Source organism: Bufo bufo, chromosome 6 (genome assembly GCF_905171765.1).
Source record: "Bufo bufo chromosome 6, aBufBuf1.1, whole genome shotgun sequence".
NCBI classification, from domain to species: Eukaryota; Metazoa; Chordata; class Amphibia; order Anura; family Bufonidae; genus Bufo; species Bufo bufo.
In genome coordinates, this window is record NC_053394.1 from 397,371,612 (window position 1) to 397,393,596 (window position 21,985).

The 21,985-nt window shown below is 43.9% G+C and overlaps 2 protein-coding genes across 3 annotated transcripts in view; both read left to right on the forward strand.

The window, feature by feature from the left end:
* Positions 1 to 11,629, forward strand: part of LOC121003547 — a 28,656-nt gene extending 17,027 nt beyond the window's left edge. The window contains exons 2-3 of one of the 2 annotated variants that reach the window (XM_040435450.1): positions 1,602 to 1,828; positions 11,155 to 11,629. In XM_040435450.1, coding sequence (XP_040291384.1) covers positions 1,602 to 1,828; positions 11,155 to 11,160 — 233 coding nt within the window. In that variant the 3' untranslated portion in view covers positions 11,161 to 11,629. Of the gene's footprint in view, positions 1 to 1,601; positions 1,829 to 7,742; positions 8,782 to 11,154 lie in introns of those variants that run through there. The other variant, XM_040435449.1, reaches the window with a different exon arrangement.
* The window catches only part of LOC121003535 (gastrula zinc finger protein XlCGF26.1-like), a 1,829,815-nt gene that overhangs the window by 1,749,073 nt on the left and 58,757 nt on the right, over positions 1 to 21,985 (forward strand). The window lies entirely within an intron of this gene.

Here is a 21,985-nt window from a genome sequence, read left to right on the forward strand (position 1 = left end):
AGTGCAGGTCTAGTGTTGTGGGAATCAAAGTATCCAAAGTGAACTTTGATCTGAATTTCAGGAAAAAAATCTATTTGTAGCGAAGCCAAATTTCCATGTGCACTTGCTTGCGGAGAGGCAATCCACTCCATTTTTGATTGAAGAAAACCCACCAAGGGACCTGCGGTGAGTGTGAGGACTACAAGACTAGAGCGGATGGCCTCTTCGCGAGCAAGTGGAAGAGGTGATTATTTTTTTTTAAACTCCTTGTTAACCCCTGAAAGGCTGAATGTGAGGCACAGATGCCGCAAACTGCATTGAACACAGGCTCTAAGAAGTTAAATGACGGGAGGTGGCATGATCGCCGTTCCTCGTCATTGCGCCCACTCCATACAATGGAAAGCGATTTGTGACAAAGTAATTTGTAACATAAATAGAATTTAAATAGAATCAGCTAAGCAGCCAAATGGAAATTTTTAAAACTTCGCTCATCTCTATGCAGGTCCTTCAGCATCAGGAGAAGAGCCTGCATATTTTTGCCTTAAAAATAAAACTCTGCACATTATTACTGCTGGAGGCTACTCTGGGGGACATGAAAAACTGACAGTATGTCGTGTGTATGTAGCCTTAAGAGGTAATACAAAAAAGTCTCACCACTGAGCACCAGATATTTCCTACCTGCCGGTCAATGAAGACCCGAAGATCTCCTGACCCAAGTGACTAACTCTGCATAATATCAATAGTAATTATATCTTGAAGAAAAAAATCATGTTGAGAAGCTCCCCAATGGTCAGTGACATCTTACTGTGTTTCTTACTGGCCCTTCTACTCACCTTCCTCTCTCCGAGTCCAGCTCCTTTATCTGTCATCCATTATAGCCCAGGTCTCATTCCCCGGCCTGCATTCTCACCAGCAGCAGGTGTAATACACTAATCTCATTGCAACTGCTTGGCTAAGTGGGAGAGCGCACAGACCAGAGATAATCCCCCGGCCGGTGCGCTCTCCTCAGCTCAGCAGAAGAGATGACATCATCACATCATGTCTGCTGCTGGGAAGAGCATGATGTGCTCGTTGCTACTATTTAATTTTATTCATAGTATAGGAACCTCACTACTATAAGGGGGACACTAAGGGTCAGCGCTATTGCAGGGGGAGCACAAGGGGGGGCATTACTAATGTGTTGTGCCACTAAGAGGCAGCATTATTGTAAGGGGGCATAACTACTGTTTGGAGACATCAAGGGGGCATTCTACTGAGTGGGGGCACTTTTTGAGCATCAGTACTGTGAAGAGGGCACTAAGGGGGAAGTTCACTGTGAAAGGGATACTGAGGGGAGATAACTATGGTGTGGTCTTGTTCAGCGCTAATAAGTGTTTTATTTATATAACTTTTAAATAACTAATTGGGTGGGGGTTGCAGGGAAATTGTTTAAGGTGGGGGCCAACTTTTTCTAGTTATGCTCCTGTGTCTACTATTAGATTGTGATCTGTTTGGCCACCAATTTTTGGGCCATGCCTTGTACTTTCTGTGGATTTTTTTTTTATACAGAAATTTTTATAAAATTGTAATTTAATTTTATGGTATATTATTCAGCAATAATAATTGTGTTTTATCCTTGGCAGATAACTGTATTGGGATCTCTGAGAAACGTCTGGTATCTTCAGATTTTGAAATAGATGGTCGTGGTTTCACACGAGATGAAGAGCATGCCAATATCCAAGATATACCCTCATCCAATCACAGAAAAAAAAAATCACTTTATCATATTAAACAGGTCCGAACTTCTTCATCAGAGACTGTAACACAGAATAAAAGTCGTAGAAGAGGTGTTAAACATCAAACAGCTCACGTAAGAGAGAAGCCGTTTTCATGTTTAGAATGTAGAAGATATTTTAGACGTAAAAGAGATCTTGTTAGACATGAGAAAATTCACGCAGGGAAGAGGCCATTTTCTTGTTTAGAATGTGGAAAATGTTTTAGATATAAATCGGAACTTGCCACACATCAGAAAACTCACACAGGGGGCAAGCCATTTTCATGTTCAGAATGTAGAAAATGTTTTATCGATAAATCATCTCTATTCAAACATCAGAGAATGCACACAGGGGAGAAGCCATTTTCATGTTTAGAATGTAGGAAATGTTTTCCCTGCAAATCAGCTCTTGATACGCATCAGAGAATTCACACAGGGGAGAAGCCATTTTCATGTTCAGAATGTGGGAAATTTTTTCAACGTAAATCACATCTTGTTAGTCATCAGTGAATTTACACAAGGGAGAAACCATTTTCTTGTTCAGAATGTGGGAAATGTTTTAACTATAAATCATCTCTTATTATACATCAGAGAATTCACACAGGAGGAAGGCTATTTTCATGTTCAGAATGTGGGAAACGTTTTCTCTGTAAATCACATCTTGTTAGTCATCAGAGAATTCATACAGTAGAGAAGCCATTTTCATGTTCAGAATGTGGGAAACGTTTTCTCTCTAAATCACATCTTGTTAGTCATCAGAGAATTCATACAGGAGAGAAGCCATTTTCATGTTCAGAATGTGGGAAATGTTTTCACTGTAAATCAACTCTTGTTAGACATCAGAGAATTCACATGGGGAGAAGACATCTTCTTGTTTAGCCCATTAGTGACTGCCCCTACTTGTTTGATGGTGGTCACTAATTGGCTTTATTTAATCAGATATGTTCTTTTAGGGCTCATGCACATGGTAGTATGGCCTATGTGCCCGTACTGCAGACCAGAAACAGCAGGTCTTCAATATACAGGCACCAACCATGTGCACTCCATATCGCAGATGGACGCGGACCCATTGACTTGAATGTGTCTGAATTCCGCAAGATACATCAAGGTTTGCAGTAGAGGCACAGATCAAAGCGCTTCTGTGGGATTTCAGTCCGTGCATCCGCACCACAAAGAAAAAAACATGTTCTATTTTTTTTGCGGGGCAGAATGTATCTTGCGGATCGTGGACCCATTGAAGTGAATGGGTCTGCTTTCGCAAGTGGCGTGCACTTTTCCGGTGCCCGTGCATTGCGGACTGTTCGTTTACAAGAGCCCTTTCAGAGAGTTAAAACATCACCTTGCTTTCAGCTACCAGAGGTAGAGAGCTCCCCAAACACTAATAGCTCCACAAATATACATGGTCTCTTTTATTGAATGTATTCTGGTGATTAAAGGACAGATCCAATTTTATATATCTCCTCTAATCAAAAATGGTGAGAGGAAATAAAACAAAAAAAAAACAAAGGCACCACCCAGCCTGTGATCGGTATGGGGACCCTCCATTCCTGTCGAACTGCAAATACAGGGGTCTATGGGAAAGTCCAAAAATAGAGCTGGATTCCCATAAGAGCGATTGTCCACACGTGGAAAAAGGGGCATCATTCACACTTGTAAATGGTCAGTTACTTGCAGTCAAGTGGAATGACAGATGGGATGTCTGCAGGCTTTCCACTGAGCATGAGGACATCACAGGGGTAGTAATAGAGAGAGGGGCCACCACTAGTAAGAGTAAGCTTGTCTGCGTGACACATAGTAAATCTATGGGAGTAGTGTATCTTTCAACCATACCTGCTGAAGTACAAAACCAGGGCCTGATATAAAAAAACAAAAAAACTATCTAGCTATTCCAGCCCCTGTCTATTCTACCCCTATAAGTATTTGTAACATTAAAAAATGTTTATTTATATTAAATATGGGCTTGTCAGGAAACCATCAGCTCTGGTCTTACTGGGCACATTTCATCGGTAATGTGCAAGTTCTCCCAAAAAGTGACCCAGGCTAGGATTGCCTCATTACATAGAAACCATTACTCGTCCTCCTAAAGGAATCTTATCTTAATCTGTACACCCTGACCAAAATGTACCTGTAGATAAATCCAACAAGTTGGGTCCCCGCCACCCCTGTATTTGTAGAAGTCATGTGGTTCACTCATCTCACATGATCCTAATCTGTACACCCTGACACTGTTTCCTAATATATTGTGTAGGTGATTGCTTGTTTTGTGCACATAGTGGTTACTACCTTGCCAGACAGAGGCTGTTTTGGTGCACAAGCTTCACATTTGGATGCCCCAGTTACAGTGATGTGTAAATGTCCCATCTGCCAAAATATATTTAACACGTTCAGGACGAGAATGCTCGTCCTAACTTGGAGGTACTTCAGGCACTACGACGAGCATTCTCGTGCTGCAGTTAAACTGTCACTGTGAGTAAACACACAGTGTCAGGATAGTGACAACAGCTGTAACAGACAGCTGATTGGTTACAGCACCTATGACCTGATGATCGCTGTGATTGGTCAGTCTGGATTGACTGACCAATCACAGCTGAAGGCACCTATTTCAACTCCGATCTCCTCAGTTTTGTCATTACTGTGACAGTGCTGAGGAGATCGAGAGTGTGTGTTATAAACCCTCAGCAGTATACTCCTAATTGCTAAGGAGATCGGAGCTGTAGCCTGACATTCCCCCTCTGTGTACTCAACCCCCCTTTGCAGCGCTGAGTCTCCAACTCCAGTGCTGAGAAGATTCTCCGACTCCAGTGCTGAGAAGATTCTCCGACTCCAGTGCTGAGAAGATTCTCCGACTCCAGTGCTGAGAAGATTCTCCGACTCCAGTGCTGAGAAGATTCTCCGACTCCAGTGCTGAGAAGATTCTCCGACTCCAGTGCTGAGAAGGTTCTCTCAAGTGCTGAGGAGAAAGGAGCTGTGGATTAGCCCTCCCTTCCCCCTCAGCTGCAGAGTTAACCCCTTCAGTGTCCCCCTCACACATTCATAGCCCTTCCTTTGTGCTCCCTGATGTTTGGGGAGCTGTGTGACCAGTGAGCTGTGCTGCAGTTAACCCCATCAGACACCCATACCTCTTCCCTAGTGTGACCTGTGAATAATTAAAAAAAAAATCTAAATTTACAAAAATTAAAAGTAAAAAATATATAGTTAGAATATATACATATATATATACATTACAGACCAAAAGTTTGGACACACCTTCTCATTCAAAGAGTTTTCTTTATTTTCATGACTATGAAAATTGTAGATTCACACTGAAGGCATCAAAACTATGAATTAACACATGTGGAATTATATACATAACAAACAAGTGTGAAACAACTGAAAATATGTCATATTCTAGCTTCTTCAAAGTAGCCACCTTTTGCTTTGATTACTGCTTTGCACACTCTTGGCATTCTCTTGATGAGCTTCAGGAGGTAGTCCCCTGAAATGGTTTTCACTTCACAGGTGTGCCCTGTCAGGTTTAATAAGTGGGATTTCTTGCCTTATAAATGGGGTTGGGACCATCAGTTGCGTTGAGGAGAAGTCAGGTGGATACACAGCCGATAGTCCTACTGAATAGACTGTTAGAATTGGTATTATGGCAAGACAAAAGCAGCTAAGTAAAGAAAAACAAGTGGCCATCATTACTTTAAGAAATGAAGGTCAGTCAGTCAGCCGAAAAATTGGGAAAACTTTGAAAGTAAGGGCTATTTGACCATGAAGGAGAGTGATGGGGTGCTGCGCCAGATGACCTGGCCTCCACAGTCACCGGACCTGAACCCAATCGAGATGGTTTGGGGTGAGCTGGACCGCAGAGTGAAGGCAAAAGGGCCAACAAGTGCTAAGCATCTCTGGGAACTCCTTCAAGACTGTTGGAAGACCATTTCAGGGGACTACCTCTTGAAGCTCATCAAGAGAATGCCAAGAGTGTGCAAAGCAGTAATCAAAGCAAAAGGTGGCTACTTTGAAGAACCTAGAATATGACATATTTTCAGTTGTTTCACACTTGTTTGTTAGGTATATAATTTCACATGTGTTAATTCATAGTTTTGATGCCTTCAAAGTCATGAAAATAAAGAAAACTCTTTGAATGAGAAGGTGTGTCCAAACTTTTGGTCTGTACTGTGTATGTGTGTGTATGTATATATATATATATATATATATATATATGTAGAAGGTTAGGTAGGTTTTATACCTGTTTAAAAACACCTTCCTGCGCTGATGTTTCAAGCGCTGTTGTAAAAAAATTATAGTAAAATATTTTTTTAAATATAGATATTAGTACTGTATGTTTTATATACTATATATATATATGCCATCCTGTGTTCCGACACTGCCAGTGAGGATGGGGAACACTTTCTTATAACCTCCTCCTCTAGTGACAGTGATGAGCCCCCAGAAAGACAGAGGAAGACAGAATGACAATCAGTCAACTAACTCCAGTTGGGTGACCCCAAATTTGCTTACACCCCAAATTCCTGAATTCTCTTTAGTCCCAGGAATTCAAATTAATACGACTGGGTACAGGGAACTGGACTTTTTTCAAATTTTTTTTACAGATGAATTTATAAACTTAATGGTGACTTAAACAAATCTGTATGCAGAACAATTTCTGGCCATTAATCCCACATCTCATTATTCAAGAGCCCAGATGTGGCATCCCACCACTGCCACAGAAATGCGAAAATTTGAGGGACTCCTTCTTAATATGGGGCTTATTAAGAAACCTACAATACGGTCCTACTGGTCGACTGATGTATTATATGATACGCCAATGTACAGGGCTGTGATGTCGAGAAAGCGTTTTGAAGCGTTGCTAAAATTTCTGCATTACAATGATAACAGCCATTGCCCTGCCCCTGATGATCCCAGCCAGGACAGATTATTTAACCCCTTAAGGACCCTGCCATTTTTCACCTTAACGACTTGGCCATTTTTTGCAAATCTGACGTGTCACTTTATATGGTAATAACTTTGGAACGCTTTTACTTATCCAAGTCATTCTGAGACTGTTTTCTCGTCACACATTGTACTGTACTTCATGACAGTGGTAAATTTAAGTCCAAATATTTCATTTTTATTTATTTTTTAAATACCAAATTTACCCAAAATTTTGAAAAATTCATAATTTTCTAAATTTCTATTTCTCTGCTTTTAAAACAGATAGTAATACCTCCTAAAATAGTTTACTTTACATTTGCCATATGTCTACTTCATGTTTGGATCATTTTGTAAATGACATTCACTGGTCACACAGCTCCCCAAACATAGCACTAAGGAAGGGCTATGGATGTGTGAGGAGTACTGAAGGGGTTAACTCTGCAGCTGAGGAGGAAGGGCAGGCTAATCCACAGCTTTGATCTCCTCAGCACTAGAGAAGGAGAATTACAAGTGGCTCAGTTCTTATCAACTATGTGTTTAATCACAGTGACACTTTTAGGCTGGGTTCACACGAGCGGATGCCGTGCGTGGCATCCGCTCCGTGAAAGAGTGCCAAGACCCGATGCAGACTGCAGAGGCACGGAGCATTAACATGACTGATAATGCTCCGTGCCTCTCTGTGACCTCTTTACTACGAAATCACAGTTTACTACGAAATCCCCTTCTTGTTGATAATTTTTATTCTAGTGTTCCCCTCTTCAAGTGTCTATATGAAAAAAGAAATCAAAAGGGTCTCCCAAAAAATCTTTTAAATCAAAAATTGAGGCGTGGAGAAAGCAGGTCCTTGCGTAACGACAGCCTTATGCTTACAAAATTTAAAGACAAAAAAGAGATTTTAATTCTCACATCAATTCATGCTGACATGAGCACCCCTACCTGTAAGAGGAAGTAATGCCACAGTCCAGAAGCCTGTATGTGTACAAGAATATAGCCGAAACATGGGAGGGGTGGATCTGGCTGATCAAATGTTACGAGTGTGGTATAAAAAAGTTGCAGTTCACATAATACAGGCAGCGTTTTACAATTCCTTTTCCAGCGCAAGACGGGAAAGCAAGGACCATATCTTGAATACCAGAAACAAGTAATTAAACAATTACTGCTTGGAGAGCAGGAAGCTGAAGAGACGAGTACATCATATGCCAGTGAGGCCAGAAGAATCGTACCAGGGCAGCATTTCCCGACTCAAGTTCCCCCGACTGAAAAAAAACGACGGCCCTACAAAAAATGTCGTGTTTGTTATAAAAACGGAATTCGCAAAGACACGGGTTATCAGTGTGACACTTGTCCCGATAAGCCAGGATTGTGCATCAAAGACTGTTTTCGTGTGTTCCATTCTCTTTAAATTATTAATTGCATTTTTTGGCAAATTTTTTAAGCTCCTTTACCATTTCTATATAGACAAATAGGCACATTACGTATTTCTCAATTGTAACATTCCCATTTAAAAATTGGAATTTATACCTCAAATTTAACAAAAGATTTAATTACTGCCGGTTTGCGAATCACAAACCGGCAGTCGGAAAACACGGACACTGGCTGCGAATGCACAGCCCAGGAAGCCCACGGAAACACAAAGAAGCTTCCGAATCTGTGCCTCCACTCCGCAAAAGATAGGACATGCCCTGTCTTTTTCCGTATCTTTCGTTTCGTGGACCCATTGAAGTCAATGGGTCCTCACTGTGATGCAGAGATCGCACAGCATGACTGTACCACAGCGTGTGAATCTGGCCTAACTAGGCCAATGAAAGCTACAAGACATTTTATGCTCCCATAGAATTCAAACTAAAAGAATATATCTTCAAAATTATCATTATACCCCCAGATGAATACCTTAAAGGGTATAGCTTTCAAAAAGGGGTCCTTCCCTTCTGATCCCGGCTGCACACCCATTCAGCAGTTTACAAGCACATAGGGTTGATGCCGTATTCAAGAGAAAATGGGCAACAAATTGTGAGTTTCCCCTTTACCGCTTGTAAAACTGAAAAATGTAGGTGAAAGTGACATTTTCTGGTAAAAAATTAAATTTTTTATTTTCACAGCCATATTTTTCTAATTTCTATGAAATGCTTGTTCGGCCAAAGTACTCATTCCACCCCTTAAAATATTCCTTGAAGGGTGTAGTTTCCGTAATGGGGTCACTTTTTGGGGGTTTCCACTGTAGGGCCACCTCAGGGTGTCTTCATATGCGACATAGCTCCCAATTACCATTCCAGCTAAATCCACTCTCCTAACGCCATACGGTGCTCCTTCCACTCTGAAGCTTGCTGTGCGCCCATATATCAGTTTTTCAGCACACATGGGGTGTTTTTGTAAACTCCATATTCAGGGTAATAGATTTTGAGTTTTGTTTGGCTGTTAACCCTTGATGTATTGCAGAAAAAAATAGATAAAAAATTTTAATCTGCTAAAAAAAGGTAAAGTTTTGAAATTCAATTCCCATTTTCCTTTTATCCTTTGGAACACCTAAAGGGTTAACAAAGTTTGTAAAATCAGTTTTGAATAGCTTGAGGGGTGTCGTTTCTAAAATGGGGTGATTTATAGGTGGTTTCTAATACGTAAGCCCCACAAAGTGACTTCATAACTGAACTGGTCCATAAAAAATTGTGTTTTGGAAATTTTCTTAAAATTTTTAAGATTTGCTTCTAACGTCCCAAAAAAATGAAATGTAATTTTCAAAATGATCCAAATATGAAGTGGACATATGGGGAATGTAAAGTAACTATTTTTGGAGGTATTACTATCTATTTATAAAAGTAGAGAGATTGAAATTTGGAAAATTGCAAATATTTTGAAATATTTTTTTTTTTACATTTGGTATTTTTTTATAAATAAAAATGAAATATTTTGACTCAATTTTACCACTGTCATGAAGTACAATATGTGACAAGAAAACAATTAAAATTACCAAAACAGGGAAACTATTTTAACCATTTCTTTTGTTGTTAATTTGCACATTTAAAGAATAAGGCGCTTGAGTTAATAATTTTCTTCCGCAAAGAAAACAAAAAAAATGACAATCTCTAAAAACATATTAATAAAAAGCCCTATGTGTCATGTAAAAAATAAGTTGTAAAAAATCAGGTGGGTTGAAAACAAATAAAAATTAAGTTTGGAGCATTAAAGGGGTTATCCCACTTCAAATTTTCATACTTACCTGCTGCCAGCGCGCCGTTCACTTCCTGTATTCTGGCTGGGGACGGGCTTCATCTTGATTGAAGTCTTCTCCCGGCCGGGCCACGTGCTAGACTGAATGCGAACGCCGCCGCGCATGCGCCATGGTGACTTATTCCTGGCCAGTATAGTACAGAGCCGGCATGCGCGTACAGGAGAAAAAGTCACCACCGCGCATGCGTGGAGGCATGCGCGTTCAGGACAGCGAGTGTCCCGGCCAGGAGAAAAGGAGTCTTCTGCGCTACCGCGGCCACTGGGATTCCGGAGAAGAGCGGTGGCCGTAACCAGGGGAGACCGAATGACAACAATGAGGTAAGTGGGGATGAATTTTATCCTAAACGGTGGAAATTTGTTAATCAAATATATTTACAAAAATTATTACTGTCAAATCATTAACAGATTTAACAGTGATCATTATGATGGGATAACCCCTTTAAAGAGGACCTTTCATCGGTCCAAACATTGTGAACTAAGTATCAGGACATATACAGCGGCGCCCGGGGATCTCACTGCACTTACTATTATCCCTGGGCGCCGCTCCTTTCTACCGTTATGTCCACCGATATGTTCGGGGACTTGGTTATAGTAGGCGGAGAATTAGGGGACTTGGTTATAGTAGGCGAAGTCTGCCCTTGTTCTCCTGGGCGTCTCCTTCTCCTAGGCTGTAGCGCTGGCCAATCGCAGCGCAGAGCTCACAGCCTGGGAGGTTTTTTCTCCCAGGCTGTGAGCTCTGTGCTGCGATTGGCCAGCGCTACAGTCTAGGAGAAGGAGACGCCCAGGAGAACAAGGGCAGTCTCCTCCTAGTATAACCAATTCCCCGAACATACCGGTGGGCATAGCAGGAGAACGGAGCGGTGCCCAGGGATAATAGTAAGTGCAGTAAGATCCCTGGGCGCCACTGTATATGTCATGATACTTAGTTCACAATGTTTGGACCGATGAAAGGTCCTCTTTAAGCCACAAGCTAAAAACAGAAACTTATACAAACAGATGCAAATCCAATTATTCAAGACAAAACATATACCATCTATTATACACACACGCACGTCATACCATCTCCCTAAAATATAAGAACACAGCGTTGTCTATCAAAGAAGAGATACTACATAATTAATCTTCACTCTTTCTTCTTGTGTTACATCTGTGTTACACCAAATAAAAACAATTAACAATGCAACATTTCAACTTTTAATCACTTATTTAACGCATCACTACATTTTCTCTTCAGTTTACTTTTATTTACTTCGTAACCTCTTTTTTTTCTCTCCGAACTTAAGATATAACTGCACAGAACCAAACCAAAATATATGTGTACTCGTACCAACTCATACCATGCGCAGAACCTGGGAGAGGCTGGCGGCTTACCTATATAAACAGGCTATATGCACACGACCATTGTGTTTGCAAAGTTTCAAGTCCCTGAGGTGCCGACACCTAAAGGCAGCCCCCTGGACCCTCGCTGTTTGGATATGTGGATTATTGACACTGTACGGTCCGGACTCTAGGACCCAACACACCATCAGCTAATTTGTTCTCCAACGAGCCACGTGGATCACGTGGTGTGCCGCTGGGTCACGTGGGACGCCGCGTACCAGACCTAGAGACCACACGGGACGCCAATGTGAGTCCGAACGGCGAAGCAAGGACATTCCTCTACTTCTATTCAGCACAAGAAGAGGGGTAACGTACTCTGCCCCACGGGGCTATACTCCCCTACACACCATTACAACATTATGCATGGTAACTGAGTGCTGTCCAGCTCACGGACCAACATCATTTCATATCCCCTCAGGGTATTCTACTTGGACTCGGATTGCCCACCTGGGATCAAGTCGATACTTGCGGTCATCACACTGTTTGTTTGCGCCGTTCAGGCTTTTATGCCCAACAGGGTACATTCGTACCATTCTATGTATGTATAGTTTTATGCTAGTTTTTATATTAGATATACATTAAATGTTGTTGTTGTCACCTCATATTGGTGGTCCCAGATAATTGAGTGCCCTCCAATTGTTTTATATTTTGTAATACGCATGTACAGTTACCTCAAACTGCAGGAATGCATCCAGGTACAAACATCACTATGAATTAACATGAAGTTAAAAAGGGAAGAACTAATTAAAACCCTCACTTTACAATCTGTTATAATTTCAGACCTTGGAGTGGCCAATTTCTAGATCCACTGTAAATCAGAATCCCAAGATAAACTGAACAGACAATAGTTAACTCTCTTGCACACACATTTCCAAACAGATCTTTTTGTTCATTTTGAGGTCATAAGTAGGAATGAGCAAATCGACTTCGGATGCTTCATCCAAAGTCGATTTGCATAAAACTTCATTTGACTACTGTATGGAGCGAGTGCTCAGTACAGTATTAGAATGTATTGGCTCCGATGAGCTGAAGTTAATACTTAGCGAAGTTTCGCGAGACTTTGTCTAATAACTCAGGTTCGGTTCCAAGGTACCACCTGAAACCTAACCTAAGTTCGGTACAAAGGTTTCTCAGTCAGCAGGTCAAATAAATAAGAAAAAACAAACGCAGGTGGTGCTATGCAGATACATTTTATTGAATAACTCAGTGGCTATGCAAAATTTTTAATTGTATGCAATTACAAAAGTATTCAGATCCATCTGCTGGTTTGCAAACTGTAGAATATTTTTTGTAGGACAACCCCTTTAAATACTTAAATAAATGACACTATAATAACACATTTAAAAAGGTTAGTTACTAGTAAGAAAAATTATCAAAAATGATACAAACAGTTAGTAAAAACATAAATACAATTACAAGAATATTGCTACTCACAAATAAAGATTCTGTAATTACATAGCTAGCCAAAGGAAAGCACCAAAGCTCCTCATAACTCAAACCTGTGGAAAAAAAAATCAGAAACGCGTTGTCACTACCAGAGCTTTGAGACGTTCTCACAGCTCTGTTTCTCCACCCCTGTGATGATGTCACTACTAGAGCTGGGAGGAGTTCTCACTACTCTGTTTACTTTTGGTTTCTTTCACCACAGCTGTTCTTCATGTGTTTGATTTCCCTCTCTTTATATCACCCCTCCTCCTATGATAGGATGTGGATTATAGTTCTCACTTCAGTTGTAGCTCTTGCTTTAGTTTCTTCACTTGTGGCTATCAGTTCACTGGACCTGTGTTCTGCTGCAGCTAGCTCTCCGGATATTGCCAGCCTGTCCTTGGATCCGTCTTCTCTGCGGCTGCAACACCTCCAGCTAAGTGTGCAGACATTGTTGTGTTCCTGTTTATTTCTGACTGGATCTGAGGTGGCCACGGTTCCCTCCATATACTGAGTAGGGCACTGGTGGCCGTGCCCCTTCCACTATTGTAGGGGTTACAGTGGTCATTAGTCTTAGGCACGTGGGCATGCCTCGTTCCGCCATTGGGATCCGGGCATGTGCTTTAGCAGAATAGGGAGAGCGTTGAGGGTTGGACAGGGGTCACCCTTTATCCTCCCTAGTTCTGGGTCCAGTCAGTAGCTCTGTACTGTGTATTACTATTGTTGCTCACAAACAGCCGTGACATTATAATCCACCAAAACCGTCCTTTTTTGACATGGATCCGCTTTCTGACCTGTTTGACTGCATGCAGGGTCTTTCTTTGGAAGTAGCGGATCTCCGTCAATCTATGACCCAGCTTCAAGCATTGGGCCCTGCTCCGGCTCATGGAGTCTGTTGCGAGCCAAAGGTCTCACTTCCGGAGACGTTCTCCGGGGGCAGTGAGAATTTTGTTCGTTTCAGAGAGGCATGCAAACTCCATTTTTGCTTGTGTCCTCACTCTTCTGGTAATCAGGAGCAGAGGGTGAGGATTGTCATTTCCCTGCTCAGGGGTATAGCTCAGACTTGGGCTTTTTCGCTGCCATCAGGGGATTCCTCCTTTCGATCCGTGGAGGGATTTTTTGTGGCCCTGGGGCAGATTTATGATGACCCGGATCGTGTTGCTCTGGCCGAATCTAACCTACGTGTTTTATGCCAGAACAAACTGTCTACGGAGCTTTATTGTTCTGAATTTCGGAGATGGGCAGCTGATTCGGGTTGGAATGATGCTGCACTCCGGAGTCAGTTCTGTCATGGTCTCTCGGAGAGATTAAAAGATGCGTTTGCTTTCCATGAGAGACCAACGTCCTTAGAGTCTGCCATGTCCTTGGCGGTACGCCTTGACAGGCGTCTAAGAGAAAGAAACGAGACCTCTCTGTCCAGCCATTGTCAGTCTAGGGGCAGTGGTGCGGACTCATTCAGTGTGCAGGGGCCTCATCCTGTCTCGCTCCCCTCTGAGGAGGAGCCCATGCAGCTAGGTCGACTTGCCCCTGATAAAAGAGTATTTAGTCCTCAGAGTATGGTGTGTTTTTGTTGTGGGGGCATAGGTCATTTGGCAAATGTTTGTCCGTCTAGGAGATTCTTGAACCGTACTAAGAGCGATAATAAGAGAAAAATCTCAAAAGGTGAATCATCAAGTTCTGATTCATCTGCTACTTTGGGCAAAGTTGATGTAGGATTTGATGCTTTTCCTCTGACCTGCAGTTCCCGTTTTCTCCTGTCTGCCAGGGTGGCTCTAGAGAGCAAAGTCATTTCTTGTGAGATTTTTGTCGATAGTGGAGCGGCCGTCAATCTTATTGACACTCAATTTGTAGCCATGCATGGTTTTCAGGTTTGCACTTTAGATAAAGATATACCTGTTTTTGCTATTGACTCTGCTCCACTCTCACAGAGATCTTTGAAGGGCATTGTTCACAATATCCGACTAGCTGTAGGTGACACTCATGTGGAGGATATATCTTGTTTTGTCCTTAACGGATTGCCGTCTCCTCTAGTTTTGGGGTTACCCTGGCTCACTAGACATAACCCCACTATTGATTGGCAAGGAAGGCAAATAAATGAGTGGAGTGATTTTTGTAGAGAGAATTGTCTCACAGCGACTTTTGCAGAGGTGTCTACTAAAACGGTGCCATCATTTCTCTCTGATTTCTCGGACGTGTTTTCCGAGAGCGGTGTTCAGGAGCTACCTCCTCACCGGGAGTTTGACTGTCCCATTAACCTCATTCCCGGCGCCAAGCTGCCAAAAGCACGCCTCTACAATCTCTCACAACCGGAAAGAATCGCTATGCGAACTTACATCTCCGAGAGTCTCGAAAAGGGGCATATTCGTCCCTCAAAGTCACCTGTGGCCGCGGGTTTTTTTTTGTTAAAAAGAAAGATGGCTCTCTGAGACCTTGCCTAGATTTTAGGGAGCTGAACCGTATCACGATTCGCGATCCCTATCCCCTTCCTCTGATCCCGGACCTCTTCAATCAAATTGTTGGGGCCAAGGTGTTTTCCAAATTGGATTTGAGAGGCGCGTACAACCTGGTCAGGGTCAGAGAGGGGGATGAATGGAAAACGGCCTTTAATACCCCTGACGGGCATTTCGAGAATCTCGTTATGCCTTTCGGCCTGATGAATGCTCCGGCCGTCTTTCAGCATTTTGTTAATAGTATTTTCTATCATTTAATGGGGAGATTTGTATTGGTGTATCTTGATGATATTTTGATTTTTTCCCCTGATGTTCAGACCCATCAGGATCATCTTTTTCAGGTTCTGCAGATTCTGCGGGAAAATAAATTGTACGCCAAGCTGGAGAAATGTCTTTTTATGGTATCGGAGATTCAATTTCTGGGTTTTCTCCTCTCTGCTTCTGGTTTTCGCATGGATCCCGAGAAGGTCCGTGCTGTACTTGAGTGGGAGCTTCCTGAGAATCAGAAGGCATTGATGCGCTTTCTGGGTTTTGCGAACTATTACAGAAAGTTCATTTTGAATTATTCCTCTGTTGTCAAACCCCTCACTGACATGACAAAAAAGGGGGCGGATTTTTCCTCTTGGTCGGAGGAGGCGCTTACAGCCTTTTCTAAGATTAAAGAGAATTTTGCGTCTGCTCCCGTCTTGGTGCATCCCGATGTTTCCTTACCTTTTATTGTTGAGGTGGATGCTTCCGAGGTGGGTGTGGGTGCGGTTTTGTCCCAGGGCCCTTCCCCTGCCAAGTGGCGACCCTGTGCCTTTTTCTCTAAAAAACTCTCCCCAGCAGAGAGAAACTATGATGTGGGAGATAGGGAGTTGTTGGCCATCAAGTTGGCTTTCGAGGAATGGCGCCATTGGTTGGAGGGGGCCAGGCACCCTATCACCGTTTTTACCGACCATAAGAATCTGGCATACTTGGAGTCGGCCAGGCGTATGAATCCGAGACAGGCCAGATGGTCTCTGTTCTTCTCCAGATTCAATTTTGTTGTTACATTCCGACCTGGGATCAAAAATGTGAAGGCTGATGCTCTCTCTCGCTGTTTTCCGGGAGGAGGAAACTCCGAGGACCCGGGTCCCATTTTGGCGGAGGGGGTAGTTGTTTCTGCTCTATATTCCGATTTGGAGGCTGAGGTCCAGGCTGCCCAGACTGAGACACCTGCCCGTTGTCCTTCTGGGAAGTTGTTCGTGCCTCCTGAGCTACGTCACAAACTCTTTAAGGAGCATCATGATACGGTTCTTGCTGGTCACCCCGGGAGTAGAGCCACGGTAGATCTCATTGCTCGGAGATTTTGGTGGCCGGCTCTTCGTAAGTCGGTGGAGGGTTTTGTGGCTGCTTGTGAGACGTGCGCTCGCTCTAAGGTCCCTCGTTCACGGCCTTCAGGTTCCCTTCTCCCGTTACCCATTCCTTCCCGTCCTTGGACACACCTGTCCATGGACTTTATCACGGATCTTCCTCGTTCCTCGGGGAAGTCGGTGATCCTGGTGGTGGTGGACCGTTTTAGCAAGATGGCTCATTTCGTACCTTTCCCTGGTTTACCCAATGCTAAAACGTTGGCGCAAGCTTTTGTCGACCATATTGTTAAATTGCACGGCATTCCCTCTGATATTGTTTCCGATAGAGGCACGCAGTTTGTGTCCAGGTTCTGGAAGGCTTTCTGTTCTCGCCTGGGGGTTCGGCTGTCCTTCTCTTCTGCTTTTCATCCGCAGTCGAATGGTCAGACTGAGCGCCTCAATCAGAATCTGGAGACATATTTGCGCTGTTTTGTGGCAGAGAACCAGGAGGATTGGTGTTCATTTCTCCCTCTTGCTGAGTTTGCTCTGAACAACCGTCGTCAGGAATCTTCTGATAAGTCACCATTCTTTGGTGCATATGGGTTCCATCCGCAGTTTGGGACATTCTCGGGAGGGGCTCTTTCTGGTTTACCTGAGGAGGAGAGATTTTCCTCGTCTTTGTCTACCATTTGGCAAAAGATTCAGAGTAATCTTAAAAAGATGAGTGAGAGGTATAGGCGTGTGGCTGATAAGAGACGTGTGCCTGGTCCGGACCTGAATGTGGGTGATCTGGTGTGGTTGTCTACTAGAAACATTAAGTTGAAGGTTCCCTCCTGGAAATTGGGTCCCAAGTTTATTGGGCCTTATAAAATCTTGTCAGTCATCAATCCTGTTGCCTTCCGTCTTGATCTTCCACGGGTTTGGAAGATACATAATGTATTTCACAGATCTCTCTTAAAACCATATGTCCAGCCCACGGTACCCTCCTCTTTGCCTCCTCCTCCGATTTTGGTTGATGGCAATCTGGAGTTTGAGGTTTCCAGAATTGTGGACTCTCGCATTGTCCGCGGTTCTCTTCAGTACCTCGTTCATTGGAAGGGTTATGGTCCTGAGGAGAGGATGTGGGTTCCGGTGTCGGACATTAAAGCCACTCGCCTCATCAGGGCATTTCATAGGGCTCATCCTGAGAAGGTGGGTCCTGGGTGTCCGGAGTCCACCCGTAGAGGGGGGGGGTACTGTCACTACCAGAGCTTTGAGACGTTCTCACAGCTCTGTTTCTCCACCCCTGTGATGATGTCACTACTAGAGCTGGGAGGAGTTCTCACTACTCTGTTTACTTTTGGTTTCTTTCACCACAGCTGTTCTTCATGAGTTTGATTTCCCTCTCTTTATATCACCCCTCCTCCTATGATAGGATGTGGATTATAGTTCTCACTTCAGTTGTAGCTCTTGCTTTAGTTTCTTCACTTGTGGCTATCAGTTCACTGGACCTGTGTTCTGCTGCAGCTAGCTCTCCGGATATTGCCAGCCTGTCCTTGGATCCGTCTTCTCTGCGGCTGCAACACCTCCAGCTAAGTGTGCAGACATTGTTGTGTTCCTGTTTATTTCTGACTGGATCTGAGGTGGCCACGGTTCCCTCCATATACTGAGTAGGGCACTGGTGGCCGTGCCCCTTCCACTATTGTAGGGGTTACAGTGGTCATTAGTCTTAGGCACGTGGGCATGCCTCGTTCCGCCATTGGGATCCGGGCATGTGCTTTAGCAGAATAGGGAGAGCGTTGAGGGTTGGACAGGGGTCACCCTTTATCCTCCCTAGTTCTGGGTCCAGTCAGTAGCTCTGTACTGTGTATTACTATTGTTGCTCACAAACAGCCGTGACACGCGTCAGAAAAGTGAGAGGTTAAAAACCCCATTCCCTCATCGCCAGTGTATTATAACAGGACCAGGACAAGGGGTAAAACATAACTAGTCAATTTAATCTATTGACAAAAACAAGGGCGGGAAATATGTGTGCTGTCATAGAGACTCCCAGGAAACCGGATTGCCGGTGAGTGTAATACTTATTTCACCAGTCGTCTCCATGACAGCACAACCTGAGAACTATCAAAGTAACTTAGGGGGGGACTACAGCACCTAGAAACTTGCGTCCAAAGGCCAAGTCCTCATTGGCAAATATGTCAACCCTATAATGTTAGGTGAAGGTGTGAGCCCTCTTCCAAGTGGCTGCTCTGCAAATTTGTTCTAACAGTGCAGAGGCCCTCTCAGCCCAGGAAGTTGAGACCGATCTAACTGGATGGGCTCTGAGGGACAGAGGAGCCTCCTTACCGGAGGCTTTATAGGCCTCGGAGATGGCACACCTAATCCAGCGGGATATAGAGCTTTTTACCTTTATTTGGGCCTGCAAACTGGACAAATAAAAATTTCTCAATACGCCATTCTTCTGTGGTGTGTAAATAATGAAGCACAGTATGCCTAACATCTAAATTATGGAATCTAGATTCCTGCTCATCTTTAAGGATAGGAAAAAAAAGATGGGATGACTATATCTTGTGACCTATGAAAGGAAGAGACCACCTTCAAGAGGGGCCTGGATGTATTTCTGGAGCGTAATAATATTACAGGCTATAGCTACTAGAGAGGGGTCGTTGATCCAGGGAGTTATTCTGATTGCCTGATTGGAGTCGCAAAGATTGATCAGAGCACTGAATCAATACAGGCTATGAGAACACTCCGAAGTGACGAGCAGACAATGGGCCCCTACACAGAGGGAGGGGGGAGTATACTTATTTAAAATCTAACTGAATAATAGGACTCACTACACATAGTAGACATACATACACGGATAAGACCAGCTTAATAGTGCCTAGCTGGTATAGATTTAAAAAAAAAAACTTGCTCCGCCTCTCCGGCATATTGCATATCTGTCTGAGTTTGAATGTATATGAGCCCCTGTGGTTGGTGCTGTCACATTTTGACTGCAGACCATGTTGCATTGGGGTTGCGCCGTGCAGTGTATATCCCGTGTTGACAATACATGGCACCCTTGTTCACCGTATAAGCGCACCCACACATACATATCAGACTTCATGTGGCCCAGTTAGTAAGATCCCTAGCAATCTCTGCATCCTGTCCTGCACCATTCAACTCTGCATTGAATGCCATTAGCCGTCTTTTGGCTTTATTATTATTTTCTAGATTACCAAGGAGACGCATACATTTTGCGTCCCATGTGATCACCAGACCACTTAAACATTGGCTGAGTGATCACCACTCCCGCCCATCCCCTGCCGCGATCCCGCCCTTCCCACGTGGTGTCGCCGGCGTGTGACGTCGCTGGGTGCGTCCGCCCTCTGCCCTATATGCGATGACTCGGCTTAGGTTTCCTGGTGCCGGGGTCACGTGACTGGGCGGACGGCGGCGCTCCTGGATGGCGTCGCGGGTCGATGGCGTCACTGGGAGGGAGGGGCGACGGGGATGGAGCGCGACTATTTAAACTCACTCCTGAGATACACATCTGTGGCTGGTCTATTACTGTTACCCTCAACCATAAGGGTCTCATTTGTTTGGGATTACTACATCCCCCAGACCGTCCTGTACAGGACTACCCCTCCTGTGCCACACTGCATCCCATCCTGGGATAGCAGTATACAAGCTTCTACAGCCTGTTCTTTTTTCCCCGGTGTCCAATTAGCCTAAGGACAGATACCTACGGCTATCCTGTTACCTCCTGCAGTCGTTCCCCTGAAGAAGTCACGGACAGAAACGTGCCACGTCGGGATTCCACTAGAAGTATCATCATCTATCCATCACTGGTAAATTATCTGTAGTTCTAGGGTACAGGTCCATCACAGGGACAGGCTACCGGACGGGGTCGCCTTTTCCAAGGCGAGTGCTCTGTATAGACAGGTAGAAGCATAATAGCCCCCTCCACCTTGTTAGGGTTATATAGGACCATTCCTACAGTCTGATCTACCCGACTATACAGTGTCACTCAGTGTCTCCTGCCTCCTGTCATCAAGGAACCTCTCCCAGTATCTACAAAGGGTCTGGTAAGACTGTTCGCGTCTTCCCTGACGGACCTGATTGGAGTCGGGAAGGAGTTTTTTATTCCCCTAAAGTGGGGAAAATTGGCTTCTACCTCACAGTTTTTTTTTTTGCCTTCCTCTGTATCAACATGCAGGATAACAGGCCGAACTGGATGGACAAATGTCTTTTTTCGGCCTTATGTACTATGTTACCTTGGGAAGAAAACAAGGGTCTAACTTAAAAATTAGCTTATCTTCCAGTACTTTGAGAAAGGGCTCCTTTATGGACAGAGTCTGGAGCTCACAGACCCTCCTTGCAGAGGAGATGGCAACTAAGAAAATGGTTTTAAACGTGAGCCATTTAATGGAGAAAGGAGTGAAGGGGCTCAAATGGTGCATCCGACAGACCCGACAGGATGGTGTTCAGGTTCCAGGGTGCAACCATATTCCTGATACGAGAATTTAGTCGATCTGCTGCCTTCAAAAATCTCTCCACCCAGGGGACCTCGTAAAGGCTGGTATTGTATAGGGCTCCCAAGGCCGACACTTAGGACTCTCAGTGTGTTAGGAGTGAGGCCCAAATCCAACCCATCCTGGAGGAATTCCAGGATAAGAGGAATATCAGGGGAGGACTGATTAAACCTAACCCTGCCCCAGGAGGCGAACTTCCTCCAGACTTTGAGGTATGCTTTAGAGGTGTTGGATTTTCTGCTAAGTAAGAGAGTACCGACCACCCTTTCAGACCGACCTTATCTTAACCGGAGGGATTGCTCAGAATCCAGGCGGACAGTTTGAAAAGGTTAGAATTGGGGTGAGAGATGGGACCCTGCGTCAGAAGGCTCTCCTCTGGGAGGAACAGGATAGGATCGTTCAGGCTGAGGGACCTCAGGAGCCTGAACCAGCCCCTTCTGGGCCAGAATGGGGCCACCAGGATTAGCTTGCACCTTTCGGATTAGAACTTTTGGAGCACCCTTCGAATCATTGATATAGGGGGGAAGGCATAGACCAGACCCGACGTCCAATCCTGAGTAAAAGCGTCTATTGCCACACATGGATCTCTTGGATTGAGAGAAAAGTAATTCTGAACCTTGTGATTCTTCCCTGAGGCGAACAGGTTGTCGTGCATTTTCATAAATGTACAATCTTATCTAAAGATATTATAGTCTAAATAGCAATGCCCATTGCCTTTAAGTGTAATCACAGATTGAACCAGAGTCTGATATTTCTCTATAGGATTGAAACAGGCCGAGATGAGGTTATGCTGAGTTCAGTTTGGGAACATGTTTGTGGGGACATAGAGTATATTGTCTTTTAAAATGATAGTGAGCAGATGTAGTATATCCGTTAATACTATAATGGGCCCTACAGACATGTATCTGTGAGATTCAACCATTTGAATAGCAATGTATTATTTTACTTCATTACAAAATCATTAGGGAGGTCTACTTTGTAGAAAGCATTGGGTGTATGAATGTCCCATTCATGCCTTCATAATTATATTCTATATATTCCTGTGTGGTG